Here is a 17,350-nt window from a genome sequence, read left to right on the forward strand (position 1 = left end):
CGGGACAAAATGTGCCATCTTAGAAAAACGGTCCACAATAGTAAGGACAGTGGTATTACCTTCAGACGGGGGTAGGCCGGTTACAAAATCCAATGAGATATCCGACCAAGGTCTCCTAGGGACTGAAAGAGGAAGTAACTGACCAACCGGGGGCTTATTGGAAGACTTGCATGCGGCACAGACGGGACAGGATGCGATGTATTCCGTCACTAACTTCTCCATGGCCGGCCACCAGAAGCGTTGTTTAATGACGAACATGGTCCGCTGGACTCCCGGGTGACAGGACAGCTTAGAAGAATGAGCCCAGTGAATGACCTGTGGGCGGAGGTTAGGGGGAACAAACAGACGGTCTGGCGGGACGCCAGCCGGGATGACACAGTCCTTTAAAGCATCACACACAGCCTTTTCAATCTCCCAGTGCACCGCCCCCACCACACAGGACTTAGGCAAAATAGCTTCAGGTTCAGTACTCACTTCATCAGGAGTAAATAGTCTGGACAGAGCATCAGGCTTCACATTCTTTGAGCCGGGCCGGTAGGAAAGAGAGAAATTAAAACGGGTGAAAAATAACGCCCACCTGGCCTGACGAGAGTTGAGACGTTTGGCGGTCCGCAGGTACTCCAGGTTCTTGTGGTCAGTCCATATCAGAAAAGGCACCTCCGTTCCCTCCAGCCAGTGTCGCCATTCCTCCAGCGCGACTTTAATGGCTAACAGCTCTCTGTTGCCGATGTCATAGTTGCTCTCCGCTTTAGTTAGTCTTCTGGACAGGAAAGCACAAGGGTGGAGCCTGTTATCTTTAGGTGACCGCTGCGAGATGACCGCTCCAACCCCCAGGTTAGAGGCATCCACTTCCACGACGAACTGGAGGGCTGGATCCGGGACCGACAGGACAGGGGCCGAAGTGAAGATGTCCTTTAACCTCTTGAAGGCGGTTTCGGCTTCAGAACCCCATCTAAACACAGACTTAGGAGAGGTTAGGGCATGCAGGGGGGCAGCCACACTGCTGAACCCCCTAATAAACTTCCTGTAAAAGTTGGCAAAACCAAGGAATCTTTGCACATCCTTCCGACAGCTAGGGGTTGGCCAATCCCTCACAGCACTGACCTTGTCCGGGTCCATCTGTACACTTCCCTCCGCAATGATGAACCCCAGAAAAGACACAGACGGGCGGTGGAACTCACATTTCTCTGCTTTCACAAATAACTGATTTTGTAAGAGTCTCTGGAGTACCTGACGGACGTGTTGGACATGTGACGTCTCATCCGGGGAAAAGATCAGTATGTCATCTAAATAGACAAACACGAAGACATTGAGCATGTCACGTAGTACATCGTTCACTAATGCTTGGAAGACAACGGGGGCATTTGTGAGACCAAACGGCATAACTAAGTACTCGTAATGGCCACTGGGGGTGTTAAACGCTGTCTTCCACTCATCACCTTCTCTGATCCTGACCAGATGATAGGCATTGCGGAGGTCTAACTTAGTAAACACCTTGGCGCCATGTAAAAGTTCAAAAGCCGATGACATGAGTGGTAATGGGTATCTATTTCGGACAGTTATATCGTTTAGACCACGGAAGTCTATACAGGGGCGGAGACTCTTATCCTTCTTGTCAACAAAGAAAAACCCTGCTCCAGCAGGGGACGAAGAGGGTCTAATTAAACCAGCCGCCAATGACTCATCGATGTATTTCTTCATGGCGGTGGTTTCCGGGCCAGACAGGGAATACAATCGTCCCTTTGGGGGATTGGTACCAGGGCGCAGGTCTATGGCACAATCATAAGGTCTGTGAGGAGGCAAAGAAGTAGCACGAGCCTTATTAAACACTTCCTTGAGATCATGATAACACTCAGGTACCTTATTAAGAGCAGGAAAGTCAGTCTCAGGTTCCTTCACGGTCTCCACTGAAGCCACCACTGGCTGGACAGGAACGGACGAAGAATCCTGGGTACGGGTCTCTACCCTGTGGGTGTCACAGCCCTCACCCCAGGACTGAATCTCTCCTGTCTTCCAATTGACCCGCGGGTTGTGTATGGTAAGCCACGGGTGACCCAGAATAAGGGGTTGGGAGTCTGAGTGATAAATATGAAAACATACTTCTTCTGAATGGCCATCATTGAAACTGAGAGAGACTGGTTGAGTACGCAGCACCACACGACAGATGATGTGATCGTCTATGGCCCGTGCCTCCAGGGGACGCTGTACTGGCACCAGAGTCAGTCTAAGCCGCTTAGCCAGTCTCTCATCCATAAGGTTAGCGTCCGAGCCGGAATCTATCAGGACGGGGTGCTGTAGAGAAACAGAATCAGAGGACAAACAGACCAATGGCTGCACCCGAGGAGAGTTTAGCATACACACAGTCCGGCTCAAAAGAGAGCCCTCACCTGCCGGAGTTTTGGGCCTCAGCGGACAGCTGGCGACCCGATGTCCCTCTTGACCACAGTATAGACAAAGTCCGGTAGTCAAACGACGGCGATGCTCTTCTGCAGACAGACGTGTGCGGCCTAATTGCATCGGCTCCTCCCTCGAGGCTTGGCCAGATTCCGGTACTGGTAGAGGAGGATCTACACCCTTCTTGTCACGACCAGCAGGATGGACCCCAGACGGTTCCGACTGCCAGATGCCCCATTGGTCCGAGACCAGAATAGCAGCAGAGATAACGTCATCCAAGGTATGTAGCTCCCGACAGAGCGCCATCTCACGTCCAATGGTGCGGTTCAGTCCTGACTGAAAAGTAGTAATTAATCCGGCCTCATTCCAACCCGACTCTACTGCCAGAGAACGAAACTCACTCACATATTGTCTGATCGGGCGGTCTCCCTGCCTCAGCCTCAAGAGCCTCAGTGCTGCTTGCTGACCGCGAACAGGATGATCATATATTCTTTTAAGTTCCGTCAGCAGACTAGACGCCGACCGAGTTAGAGGGGAATTCTGTTCCATAAGGGAATTGAAAAAACTTAAAGGAGGTCCTTCTAACAGACTTGCTATATAAGCGATCTTAGCAGACTCACAAGAAAAACGTCTGGGTTGGGAATCAAAAATTAGACGTATCTGGGTACAAAAACTACGACATGTGTCCGGATTACCAGAATATTTAGAGGGGGGAGGGATGTTAGGCTCCTCCGAGGCCCTCACAGGAGGATCAGAAGGTTCAGGTTCGCTCGGTGGACTCTGGGCGGACGCCTGATTACCGGTGAGCTGGGAAATCTGGGAGGACAGCTGAGACATTTGATCCATAAGGGACTGCAGGAGCTGCTCATGTCCCCCCATGCGTTGCCCCTGTAGGCGGATTGCTTCCCGGACCTGGTCTAGGTCTGCTGGGTTCATGGTATTGGCCAGTTTGTACTGTAATAGACTGAGTACAGAGGCAGAACCCAAAAGCAAGACCACAAATACCGAATAAGATTTAGTGTTTTTATTAAACACTTTTACAGAAGAAAAAACTCTACACAGAGAATATTTGTCTTCTGAGAGGCCTCCGGTTCCGGGGGTAAATGTCTGGGCTGCGGGTGGGATAGACAGACGGCCGACTCGGCCGAGTCGGGAAAACCCCCACGGAATCCCCACTAGGGACAGACAGAGGGTGGTCAATAGACAAGCCAGGTCATACACGGGAAAACAATCAATCGAGCAACGGTACATAGGGGACGAGCAAACTCACGGTAGTAATCCAGGCGGAGGTCGAAGCACAGGTTAACGTTGGAGGCTGAGGAAATAAAGGGAGCAGGCAGAGACGAAGTCGGGTACGAACCAGGTCGGGAACAGGCAGGCAGGAAGAGGTCAGGCTGAATCGAAGGTCGAGGGACGAAAACAGGTCAAACACGGCAGACGAACAAACAGGATCCAAGAAACGCTGGTAAGTGAATACAACGAGTTGCAGAGCACAAACTGGCAAAGGAACAGGGGAAGACACAGGGTTTAAATACACAAGAGGGCGGGAAGACAATGAGACACAGGTGGAGATAATCAGGGAAGAGCAAGGTAATCAGGTGAAAGGTGAACACAAAAGGAAGTAAAGACAACAGACAAGACACATGAGGGAAACTTAACAAAATAAAACAGGAAATGACAAACAAAACAGAAAAGACAGACAAAGTCCAGAAGCCGACATGACACAGACATTTCTCTTTTTGACAAATACGTGGTTTACACGGACTAAAAAAACCCTATCAGGACTTTAAAGGGACAATGATGTCACTTGTCAATCACCCCTCATTAACATAAACACACAATGATCTGACAAACATTATCAGGACTTTAAAGGGACAATGATGTCATTTTTAAATCACCCTTTATTAACATATAAAAACACACTGACCTGACGGCACCATGCATTAAAGGAACAGGACATTTATATTTATTTATGTACTATATAGATCTAAAACATCAATAAAATGCAGTGGTGACACTGACCAACAGCATAATACAGCAAAAAAAACCACAAGGGCCTTTTTAATTCCTTTTAACTCAAACATTTTATTACCTCCAGTATTTAAGGATGACTTTACATTTCTGCTGCTTCACAGCAAAACCGAGCAGCATTCTGCTATACAACATAAGACTTCGTAACATGACAAAACAAAATAACAACTTAAAATGGCTCCATACAGTTGGTTTGGACTAATCTATCTCCAAGTGTTAAGAATAACACAAAAGGCTGACAGCAAATTTAAAGCTTTTTTTCTCTGACTGCCTCTTTGCAGCTATTCCTCAGTTTCTAACAAAGTCCCTAATATTTTGCACTGTTCTTTGTGCTAGCACAGGGCCTTCTACCAGCTTGCATTTACTACATTCATTTTTGGTGGCCAGTTTTCCTTTTTGAATGTGATCTCTGAAATGTCGCAGTACTGCAGCAACCTCAGCCTTCAACCACACTTTCTTTGGCACTCTTCTATGCTGGTCTTCACAAGCATCTTGTCCTAGAAGATATGCAAAATAGAAAAATAAATAACACACAAACCAAAAAAAATTGTGTTAGTTTGAGTCAATAAAGTTAAGTTAAACTATTGCTAAGGCTGACAAGAAATTGTCTCCTTGAGGAAACAATAATTCAGTTAAGGTTTCCATCTGATTGCTCACTTGATGTGATTCCAACAACTAGACAGGTTTGGATTTTTTTTTTGCATTACATCAAAAATCTCCAATAACACAGTAGTAGTAGTGCTAAATTACTGATATGCATCACATTAATTATCATTGCTTATTCATAGACAAGGAAATTTAAGCTTGAGAGTTTTGTGCATCACTGCTCTTATCTGTCCTGGGTTCACCAACACTGGTCTGAACCTGGGACACTGATAAGTAACTGCAACACCCAGGCTTGAAAGTTACAACACCAGCAAGATAAACAAGATGAACTCAGAATGCCTGATTCGTATAAAAAGAAAAAAAGTTAGTGTATAGTGATGTGTGTAAAACCTGTGGTCGTGATCTATCTGTAGTAGTGAACCAAACTGAAGCAAAGTGAAGACAACGCACAAATACCAAAAACTGAAATTCCTTGAATGACACTTCAGCTTGTCTCCAAAAGAGAACAAACCCCCATAAAAGCCAATGCTAAAATGCCCCACTTTACAACAGAAATAAAAATGTTCACAGCCTGGAAAAAAAAATTTGTTTTGATCTCTATAGCTAATTTCCCTGCCCATGACAACGATACGGCATTTAATTTTCACAAAAAATTTCACAATTCACTTTTTGCTTTATAGTCAACTTGACTTACCTTCAGAGGAAGGAGCAGTCTCAGTTACGGTAGATGACACTGACAATACAGACCCTGCTGAACAGATAATTTGACAAGAGTATTTTTTTTGCACGGAAAATAACAAATTTTATTGACAGAAACAAATATAATGTGAGGTAGCTTACCAAAATCTTCCATGTCGTGAACTTGCTCTTTGATTGTAGCGTCAGTATCCATAGGCTCCACAGTTCCACATTCTGTTGCTGTGACTGCCGTGCTGCAGTCATCAGATTCGCTTGCACTGGCTTCAGCGTCACTGAACACAATCTCATCTGGCAAGAGGCGTAAGTGAAACTCATATGAATAGATGGACATAAAAACAACTGAAAATGTGCAAAATAAATGAATTAACACAGCCACAGTAAAGTAAAAATTTTAAACTAGCCTGCTCTGAGATGCAGCAGTGATGTTTATATCAGGGGTGTAACGATACACGTATTTGTATTGAACTGTTTGGTACATAGCTTTCAGTTTGGTACACATTACAAACCAAATGTTACATTAAACAAATCTTATAATATATGGAAAACAAAATATATAGCTCAAAGTGTATTTAAAATGAAGTTCTCACTGCACTCAACCTGCCAAACCACAACCAAAACACTATACCATGTTACTCCAGTAAGACACACTGGGATGCAGCTTTGCTAAGCTACTGCCAGCTAGCCGCAAGATAGTTAGTAACACTATTACCAGGCCAGAACAAGATCCTCTGATAACCTACAGATCTGGTGTTTGGTGCCACATCAGTGTCAGTTTTGTTGTAAATTATGAGGCTGATGGTGAGAGAGTGGTGGATAAAAACATTCCGAACTGAAGAACGAACCACTGCAAGGCTACAGACTTTCCTTAGTGGCTAACCTAGTATGAGCTGCTGCATGGTGAACGACTCATGTCAGGAGTCGGACCTAGCGCACACACGCATCCTGAACCAGGAAATGAAACCCACTTTGGTGACAGCTTCTCGTTCAGCAGCTGACAGCAGTGAACATCATCCCAAAGCAGCAGTGTGTAGTATATGCCAGCGCACCAATTTGGCCAGAACGACAGAGAGGTACGTTAGTGATGGCTGTTCAGCTTGTGTTTATATGATTGTAGCATTAAACACAGATGTTAATTCATGTATTTATTGGACTAAAAGAGCTCAGGGGACATGACAGATTCACTGCTGACACACGGTGGGCAATAGAAACGACAAAAAGAAAAAAGGAGGCCAAATTACATTTTTTAAATGTAAATAATAAAGTCAAGGACATTTCTGTTTGGCTGTACCGAAAACATACCAAACGGTGACACCACTGAATCATACTGAACCAGCCCGTGAACTGTGTGTACCGTTATAGCCTAGATCAGGGCTCTCAAACTCATTTACTTTCAGGTGTCACGTTCAGCCCAATTTCATCTCAAGTGGGTCAGACCAGTAAAATAATTGCATAATAACTTATAAATAATGACACCTCAAAATTTTTGTCTTTGTTTTAGTGCAAAAAAACCCAATTCAATTGTGAAAATACTTTTATAAACTATCCAAACAAAAAAGAAGTAAAGAACCTGAAAAAACTGAAATTTCTTGAGAAAAATAAGTTCAATTTTAACAATATTCTGCCTCAACTTATCATTTACACATGTGCATTGTGGATCGGATCTACAAAGACACTGTTGTTCATCCATCAGTCTTAATGATGACCTTGACTTCAGTTTTGTGGGTCCTGGAGTGGCTTGTCAGCCCTGTTTTTGCCCTGAAGTATCTGCCACAAAGACCTGTCGACTTTGAGATGAGGGAAACTGAAGTGTAAAAATGCTAACTAATTTCCTGGTTTTAGGATTTATTTCTGTGGCACTATCCTTCACAGACATGTTACACTCTCTGGTTTGATCTTTGTGGAGTAGGACTGATACTGCAGCACGATCACTTTGCCCTAAAAATGAAACAATATCAATTTATAAAACAATATAAAAGCAGTTGCTCTCTCTCTCACCACCCAGTGCAAATATGAATCACCTCAAAATAATACTCATAACAGAGACTTCAAAAGGACAGAAACGTTTAAATTGCCTTAACCACATGTAATAGGCTAAATGCACTAAAGCGCAAAAGCAACAAATTTACCCCTGTAACTTGCTGACAAAACCATTGCGTTACAGTAGACTTGTCCAGTTAATTTGACATGTTTATCATGGAAGTAGTGGCTAAACGTAATCGGGAGGAGTCAAATCACTTGCTCCTTTGAGTTAGCACAAGACTGCCTGGGATTAAGAGCCTCTTTATGGGTGAAAACATGACACCACTGTGTTGAATTTCATGGGTATATAGTCTTTATTGTAGAGCTCAGGCTGTTGATGTGGGAGTATGCATAAACAGCTATAGATTAAAGATTTTTTGTCTTACCTCAATCATGCAGATAATTTGGAGATAAGTGTTTGATTATTAACTGTAATGTGATTATTGAATTTAAGAGCACTTAAGGCACTACACTACAGCATTACAGACAAATGTAATGTGATGACTTTAGTAAGTTTGTTTTTTAACCCCAACACTGTTTATCATTAGAGCATAACACATGCTATACATCCACTTACTGTCCTTTTACACACTGTATGAAGTCACTAAATATCTCACCTTTGCATACATAGCCAAGCCACTTGTAGGAAGATATAAGTCCCAGACACTCAACACACTTGTCCACGGAGGATACTGCTGCAGATACCAAGCGATAGTTTTGACACTGCCCGACAAACATTGCAAAACCTTGAATGTAACACTTACATGTACCACAGATTTACAAGTTAATATCTACCAGTGAAGAAAAAAAAATTCAAGTTAAATGTGACATTTAATTTACCTTTGTGCTGACAGCTGGATCCATTTGACCTGGACAGGAGAGCTGATTGTCGTGATCAGTGGCCGCCTGAAAAAAAGAAAGAATGAGAGCAAATGGGTGCTCTTTGTGCATGAGTTGGTACTGTTGAAAAATTTTAAACCATGAAAAAAGAACAAAAATTGAGTGGCAAATCAGCAGTCTGAAAAACAAGAATTGACATTAAAAATATTATGCAGTGTTTATGCATGCTTAATGATTATTGTATCGCACTGTACACTTTGAAGAGCATGTTTTGAGAATAGTTTAACACACCTTTGTCAATATAAACCAGGGATTAAAGCAAAAATTTTTCATCTGACTGAAAATTTTCTTCTGGTCAAAATCATTGGCCACTATTAAAAATGATGCAATACAATACTACAATAGTGTACAAGTTTATATAGTCAAATTTGGCAATACTGTGAAACACACTGAATGGGAGAGTGTACAGGTGTAGAAGATTAGTAACATGGATAGAAAAAATGTCATGAGTGGTATTGGTGGGGGGTCTGAGGGTCCTCCCCCAGAAAATTTTTAAAGCTTCAGGTCAATTTTGGTGCTCTCTGGTTAATTTTAAAGGGTATGAAAACCTTTGAAGCAAGTGAAAATAATAACTAGAAGAAAATCTTACTGCAAAAAATGAGTGAAAAACTTTTTATTTAACAATTTAGGAACTCCTAAAACATAACTTCAACTCCAACAGCACATGAATTTTGGGGAAAATGTCTGTGTAAATGTAACCCTAACCAACTAATCTTCAGCTTCTCAGATTGATGGCGGATCAGGACTTTTTTACCATTGGAATCATACAGAATTTTCTTGTGGCAAACTATGCACATGCATGCACCAGGCTGCTTCATTTTTCTGCACCATGATCTAATTGGAGTTCCATCGTCTCCCTTCTCATCAAGCCACGCCCACCTCCATCTATTTTTCACGCATCTCTCAATAGTTACCACTTCAACACCTTCCTCTACAAATGTGTCCATGATGTCGTATATGCTAGCCAAAATAATCTGTACGTCGTCAAACCTGCGTCCACAACCCCCTCCCGCCAATATCATGTTCTCTTTTGATTGGAAGAAATTACGTCAACTGAAACAGAAATGATATTCCGTTCCAGATATTCTCTGAGGGTATTTAAAATATAGTGGCTTTGCAAATACCAAGGGTGTTACTCATTCATTCAATTTTATCTTCGTACTATACCACACAGATAGAAATAAAATGCTAAACGGGTCAAAATAAAGCACTTCTGCAGTCGGGCGCGTAATCGCGTAAGGCCGCGGCGTGCACAGCCGCACGCACGGGAAGGGCACATACACACAAACACACACACTAGTCACATACCGGCAAGAGGAGATAAGCTATGAACCCAAACATGAAGGTACATGTAGATCAGTTCTGTCTTCTTCCCTTTTCGCTGTGGTTCTTTCATAATGAAAGCTACTTGTTAGCACTAAACTAAAGTTAGCGTCTGGAGGCTGAACTTCGGTAAAGCTGAACTTGTCCATGTGTTTCTGAGGCACAGAATGGGCAGCGTTTCCTTCCAAAGATAAATAGTCATCAATCTCTCCTCCCGACATAAAAATAAAGAAGTCATCTTCTTATCATCACTGTTAAACCTATCAGCCCCCTGTGCGTGGTGTGCCTGTGTTAAACACCTGCAGATTCAGGACAGCAGACCCAGGACAGGATTGCGGTGCCGACTGGACTCCGCGAAACACGTGGGGAAGTTACTTCAATATGACTTTTTTCCCCCCTTAGTTTTTCCATGTGACGGAGAACTTTAATATCTGATATAAATCATGTCACACTCATGCAATATTTCATCAAACATTACTAAGCAGGAAATTGGATTTAATTTACCTTTCTGACTGTGTTGGGTGGACTGACCACTGGACTTGTCTGATTCTGGTCACTCACAGCTGACTGGCTCTGGTTGCTGTCGGTCAGCACCTGTAATGGATAAAACAAATAGGAGAGGGACAATAAAGAGACTGGTACTGGAAATGTACCAGAGAGGACATTTGAGGCTTTAATAAAAGAAACCATCCTCTTGTTGACAAGGACACAGAGGAAAACTTTGTTTTGAATCTCTAGATAGCTTTACAAAATACAATCAATGCAAGATACTGATTAAAATCTATCACTTATGAAGCTATACCTCATTGATATTTTTGACTGTGGATGGGGAATTTGAAGTTCCACAAACTGTTGAATGCATTTCCTCATCAAGACCCTGCAAAAAGAAGAAAAAAAAGAGGGATATCTTAAATATGTGAAGATAGGATGTTGCTTATGTAACATTACAAGAAATGTATTATGGCTGTGCCTCTGAAAGTCTTTTGTAAGACACAAATCCACTCTGAAAGAGTTCTTAAGTCACTTATCCGATCACATGACTACAGTCTATAGATTCCAAAAACTATCTTCTAAGTCAGCAGTTCCCAACCTATTTAGGCTTTAGGCCACTTTCTACCTCCTACCTTATATACCATCGTCCACACAAACCATGTCCATATAAACCACACTACTGTCCATACAAACCATGTCATACTCATGTCAGTACACACACACACACATAGCACCACATTTGCAGTTGTGATATTTTGCCCAAAGTTAAGCCATAAATTAGATTTATTTTACCTTTCTGACTGTGTTGGGCAGACTGACCACTCGACTTGTCTGATTCTGGTTGCTGACAGCTGACTGGCTCTGGCTGCTGTCATATGCAACAGGAGGAATATGGCCCTTGCTACTCTTCAGATAAAATGTTGTTCAACGGTAGGTAAACAGGTTCACATTTGAAGAACCCATTAAGTTTCCTGGCTGTATAGTGCATGTGTCTCTCCCTAAGTGGAGAAACACCTTTCCACTATAGAAATGCACTGTTTGGAGTCTGCATGACATTAACAGGAGAAGGATGACTGTTGCTGTATGTGCAGCTGTTATTGACTACATAAGGCTGAACTGCATTCTGCCACCCAATGCTTTAGTTGTTACATGTTTTGATAGTGCACAATGTCCCCCACAACATGAAACAGTTTCACTTATAGAACCAATTCCAGTGAACTTCCAAAAGAACCACACTGACAAGGCTATGGCAAGGGAAATATTTTAACTGGAGTCCACTAGCAGCCATGGTTTTCATATAAAAAAAAATTAAATGGTGTTCAATCTGACTGATTCTCTGCATCACCATCCTCAGTCTCTAAATCACATCTTCCTTCTTTCACTCTACTTCATTCACTATAGATTATTACTGCAATAATATTACACTAACAAAAATAAAAGCAGGGCAGCAGCATTTTGATTTTGTGATATGACAGTGACAGGAGCCACATTATGATTTTGGGTCCAAGAACCTTGTGAGATTAACACAAACCGGGGTTATCACTACAGTGATTTTGACATCAGATTAATTTCTGATTGTTTGATGCTTATTTAAAAACATAACTACAAGAGACTAATTACTGAGAGAGTTCAGCTAGACGCATGCTTCAAAAAAATGTGAACCAACAGGAGACAGACATTCAGATCCTCCTCTACCTGTTCAATCTGTCAGTCCCAAACTGATGAGTAATAAGAACTAGTGTAAAGGCCAACATTTAAAGCAGGCTCAGCTGTGTGCTGACTGCTCAGAACACCTGCCCCTGGCCTCCTCAGTTAACTACATGCACCAGGTACAGGTCAGGTTTGTTTCCCCCTCATGTGTTACACAAAGCAGGCCGTGAACATTTTAAAGTGGTATCCTATCATCACATAATCGTTACAGTATAAAATATCCTGCTGTGGTTCATATTTTCCCCAAAAGCCAAACCTGAGCTGTCCTGCTGCTGTCTGTCCTCCTCTCCCCCTGCCCCGCATGCACACCGGAACGTTAACGAGGCTTAATTAACAACCACCGTAGCTTGCTGCACATACAGAAAACTAACAACGGTGTCATATTATACACAGTGTTGTTACTTTTCAATCATAAGGCCAAACCTGAGCTGTCAGACTGCTGTCTACTCTCTGTGTACACTTACAGTTAAAGACTGCACAACGTAATGTTAATTAGGCTTAATTAATGAGCAAGCTATAGCTTGCTGCAGGACACAAAACCAACAATGGTGCCATAACATATACTGGTTTATAACTACTGAATCCAAAAACCAAACCTGAGCTGTCGGCTGTCCTTGACCTCTTATTAGCAAAGCTTTTAGCCATAGCAGGGTTAGCTAATGAGTGTTAGCTCTCTCATCTGACTTTACCATGTGCAAAGAACACACACATCAATGGCTTGACACACAATCAGTAAAAAGAGGCTGAATTAGATTAAAAACCCTTACCTGTATGTGTTTACTCCGTTAGTTAGTCCACCAAGCAGCGACTTCCTCCTCCAGTATTTCATTTTTAAACGTCCTGAAGGTCTGGAGACGGTGTGGGCGGACCTTGGAGTCGACGTATTGTAGGTACCGCCCACTGAGAAAAACCAGCCAATCAGAAGAAAGCCCGCCAAGTCGCCCGCCAAATTTGACGTGTGTATCGAAAATGTGTAAGGAAGTGCAGTTCCACCACTGGCCAGTGGCGGCGCTGTCCTATACACTGGGATACACTCAAAGTCAGGTCAAGTGGTACATAAGGACTTTCAAAGAAAAAGCGAAAAAGTGTTATTTAGACACTCAATAACACAGTAACACTCTTTGTTTTATGAGGACTCTGACATGGTCCGGCTAAACCACATAGGTCCTCGGAGCCCGGTGCGTAGTCAGGTGAAATGTCCCTCTAAACCACAAATACCAATGCACACACACACACACATTCAACCCTCTCCATGAGAGGACCGCTGCTCAGTTCGTGAATAGTGTTTCATTTTGTAAATTATAATCACTGTGTAGTTTTGTCTGTATTTACCTTTTTAATGCTCACTTTTTTTAAACTGTCTTTTTACTACACTGTTTGCACTTGCAGGTACGGGAGTAACAGTATTTTGTTTCAGCCTGTGTATTTGTGTAAATACCATGTGAAAAATACATGTTTGTAATGAAAATGGCAAAATAAAGACATCTGTGATGTGTTGCATAATCAGTCTGAAGGTTGTTTTGTTCTTCTACTAGTCCAGTTTCAAAGGCCGTCAAATAAAAAAAACATGATAAAATCAAGACAATCTGTCTAGTTCAAAGTTCAGTGGTTCAATATGTAAGGTTTGTGTGCACTAATGTTATTCCATTTTACATATGCTTCTAGTGTGATTTTTACACTTTTGACCATTTTTCCAATAATTATTTGCACTTTGGTGAGGTTGAGGGACAAAATTTACTCAATTAGGTTGAAGCATCTTAAACATAATGCCTAAAGCTCTAAACCTCCAAAAAGAAGGCCCATTAATTTTAGAAAAACACATGTTTAAAAAAGAATTCAGCGCCCTGATTGGGACACATGAGAGTTGTGGTGCAGATCAGTGGTTCAAGTCGACTGTAGAATCAATGCAAATGTATTTGTCAGTCTGAGGTAGATTTACCTTCATGCAGGTTCGTCTTCTCTGAGTACTTTTTAGTTCATTCATGATGTCTATACAAACCGGTATTTTTGTCAAATGTAAAACTGAACTGAATGTTTTATATTAAAAATGAAACTGGTTATGTATAAGGTCAAAGGTTAGATTGAAATTTTATGGCTCCTCTCAGCTCTACAGAGCATTTTAGCATTATATGGTGGATTACTTTAACATCTACTGTTTTTTCTTTGCTTTCACAGCAAACTGTCATCAACAACAGATAAGCATGTGGTCCTAAAGATCAACCTTAATGCTGCGGAATTGTGAATGTGTTGTAAAATAGTATGTAATAGAATTTACTCAATAGTAATAAACGGCAGAAGTATCGTATGTATGCAATACAACTCTATCAAAAGTGTCTTATTTAGTTAGCGTTTCATACTGTCGCTGCTATGTTTCTGGTCTGGCCTCAAAGTCTTGATCTTTTCTCAGTTTTGATACACTGGTCTTGGTGAAGCCACGGTCTCAGTCCAGGTGGTCTTAACTACAGCACTACAACAGGCAGCTCTGCCAAAACTAAAGTAATGAACAGAGACTGAGCGGCAAACAAAAATAAAGTGACCCATAAATGAAGCATCAATGCTTCATTTACTTCCTGTTTTGTTTTCTGTGTTCTTCAAACCTTGCCCAGGATGTAGGTATTGATTTTAGGTATGCACACCTTAACAGTAGTGCCAGCTGTTACAAGTCATACAACTGATTATTGATAAGTGAATGTCAAAGTTCCCTCTGACAAACATTGCTCACTACAGTCACTGTGATTAAAAAGAAAACCAGTATTGTCATCGATGCCAAATGCAAACTGATTGTGTTACCTAATGAGTCATTAACCACCGTGGAAAACAGTAACAACAGTGTTAGATGGGTGTGAGCCAGCCACAGTGTTTGTGTTTGTGCTGCACAGATTCTTTGTCTGATGCACAATATTAACTAGTAGAACTGGTGGCAGTTATTGCAAGGTTCCCACAGACAAGAATATTCGTAGGAGTGCACTTATGTTAGTTACTCAAAGAAAATTCAACTTCAGCTTTTTTATATGATCTAATTGTTGATTCGTTTTAACCCATAAAGACCCAAACATCCATCACTGACCAAAAGGATTTACTGATATAAACTGTTTAATACCTGCTGATCTACTAATCCTATCAATACATGTACAGGGTGGGGAAGCCAAATTTACAATGAACATTTAGTTGTTTTTCCTCAGCAGGCACTACATCAGTTGTTTTGAAACCAAACATATATTGATGTCATAATCATACCTAACACTATTATCCATACCTTTTCACAAACTTTTGCCCATATGAGTAATCAGGAAAGCAAACGTCAAAGAGTGTGTGATTTGCTGAATGCACTCGTCACACCAAAGGAGATTTCAAAAATAGTTGGAGTGTCCATAAAGACTGTTTATAATGTAAAGAAGAGAATGACTATGAGCAAAACTATTACGAGAAAGTCTGGAAGTGGAGGAAGCAACAAAAAACGTACCAAAGCTTTTATTAAAGCTCTCAAATCCAAAATCCTAAAGGATCCAACCAAATCCATGAGAAAAATGGCAATTGAACTTGAGGTCGACAACAAGACCGTTAGAAATGCAGTAAAATATGATTTGAAGTTAAAATCTTACACAAGAACACCAAAACACTTGTTGACAACAGCAACAAATCCAACTTTAGCAATTTTTGGGAATCATGTTTATGGCCGCCTTCTAGCCCAGATCTAAACCCTCTGGATTCTGCTATTGGGGCGTTTTAGAACATGCTACCAATAGAACATCACACAGCAATGTCGACTTTCTTAAAGATACTATTAAAGAAGAATGGGAGAAGTTGTCACCTGAATATTTGAGGAACACTTGCACAAGTTTCAGGAAGCATGTGAAGGCAGTTATTGAGAAAGAAGGAGGACACATAGAATAAAAACATTTTCTATTATGTCAATTTTCTTGTGGCAAATAAATTCTCATGACTTTCAATAAACTAATTGGTCATACACTGTCTTTCAATCCCTGCCTCAAAATATTGTAAATTTTGCTTCCCCACCCTGTAAATACTTGGTGTAAAATGAAGTTTTTCATGTTTTCACGGTCATCAGATATGACCCATTTGGATGTTCAGAGGCTCCGTAGTTACTGTACAAACACTGTCATCTTCTACAACATTGATTCACCAATAAAACCCATGGAGTTGGATCAATGAAAGTGGATGGAGATACTTGGTTTATGTTCAGTTAATGACAGATTTTACTGAAAAAGTTGCTTTTTCTGTGGTTTTTTCCATTTTTAGTATAATAACCCTCAACTTTAATCTAAGCCAGGGGTGTCAAACTCATTTTCTTCCGGGGCCACATTCAGCCCAATTTAATCAGAAGTGGGCCAAACCAGTAAAATAATAGCATGATAGCCAATAAATAATGACAACTCCAAATTGTTTTAATGCAAAAAATAACATTCAATTATGCCAATATTTACACTTAAAACTATCCAAACAAAAAGGATGTGAATAACCTGAAAAAAAATGGAATTTGTTAAGAAATATAAGTACAATTTTATCAATATTCTGCCTTGACTTATCATTTCTACATATGCATTACAGATCAGATCTACAAAGGCACAAAACATTTAGCAACAGGCAAAATATTGTTAAAATTACACTTAATTTTCTTTAGACATTTCAGGTTGTTCATATTTGTTCAGGTTATTCACATTTTATTGTTTACATTAAGAAAAAAAAAACTTAAATATTTTCATAATTTAATGTTTTTTTGCACTAAATCAAAGAGGAACAATTGGTGTTGTCATTATTTATAGGTTAATATGATATTTTTGAATTTGATGCCCTAACTTGCACTTTGCAAATTCATCCCATGGGCCGGATTGGAACCTTTGGCGGGCCAGTTTTGGCCCCCGGGCCACATGTTTGACATCTGTGATCAAAGGTTTTATGATCAGTAAATTAACTGCAGGAAAATACCTGATTTATAGTGTTAACATACAAAAGACAGAGGATAATATCATAACAAACAGTGATAGATCACTTAAGAAAGGTTGGATATAGAGAAAATTTCATTTGGGAACATAAATAAATAACATAAATAAATAAATAACATAAATGTAGCGCTGGGTCTTTATGGGTTAATATTGTCTTCTCTCAACAGTCACTGTCATTATTTCACAGTTCACCACAGAGATACGTTTGCAGG

At 41.0% G+C, this 17,350-nt stretch overlaps 1 protein-coding gene across 2 annotated transcripts; it reads right to left on the bottom strand.

Moving 5' to 3' along the window:
* Nucleotides 1-4,464: 4,464 nt before the first annotated feature.
* Nucleotides 4,465-13,038, bottom strand: LOC115415361 (uncharacterized). Of its 2 annotated transcripts, none has more exons than XM_030128902.1 (8): nt 12,942-13,038; nt 10,775-10,849; nt 10,477-10,566; nt 8,590-8,655; nt 8,367-8,472; nt 5,872-6,018; nt 5,726-5,779; nt 4,465-4,922 (listed from the first exon to the last, which is right to left on the bottom strand). In XM_030128902.1, the coding sequence occupies exons 2-8, from the start codon at nt 10,832-10,834 to the stop codon at nt 4,714-4,716; spliced, it is 732 nt and encodes a 243-aa protein (XP_029984762.1). In that variant the 5' UTR covers nt 10,835-10,849; nt 12,942-13,038; the 3' UTR covers nt 4,465-4,713. The 2 variants fall into 2 exon arrangements, with proteins under 2 accessions (XP_029984762.1, XP_029984761.1); XM_030128901.1 differs by having other exon boundaries at nt 5,726-5,782.
* Between the last annotated feature and the right edge of the window lie 4,312 nt (nt 13,039-17,350).

Source organism: Sphaeramia orbicularis, chromosome 24 (genome assembly GCF_902148855.1).
Source record: "Sphaeramia orbicularis chromosome 24, fSphaOr1.1, whole genome shotgun sequence".
NCBI classification, from domain to species: Eukaryota; Metazoa; Chordata; class Actinopteri; order Kurtiformes; family Apogonidae; genus Sphaeramia; species Sphaeramia orbicularis.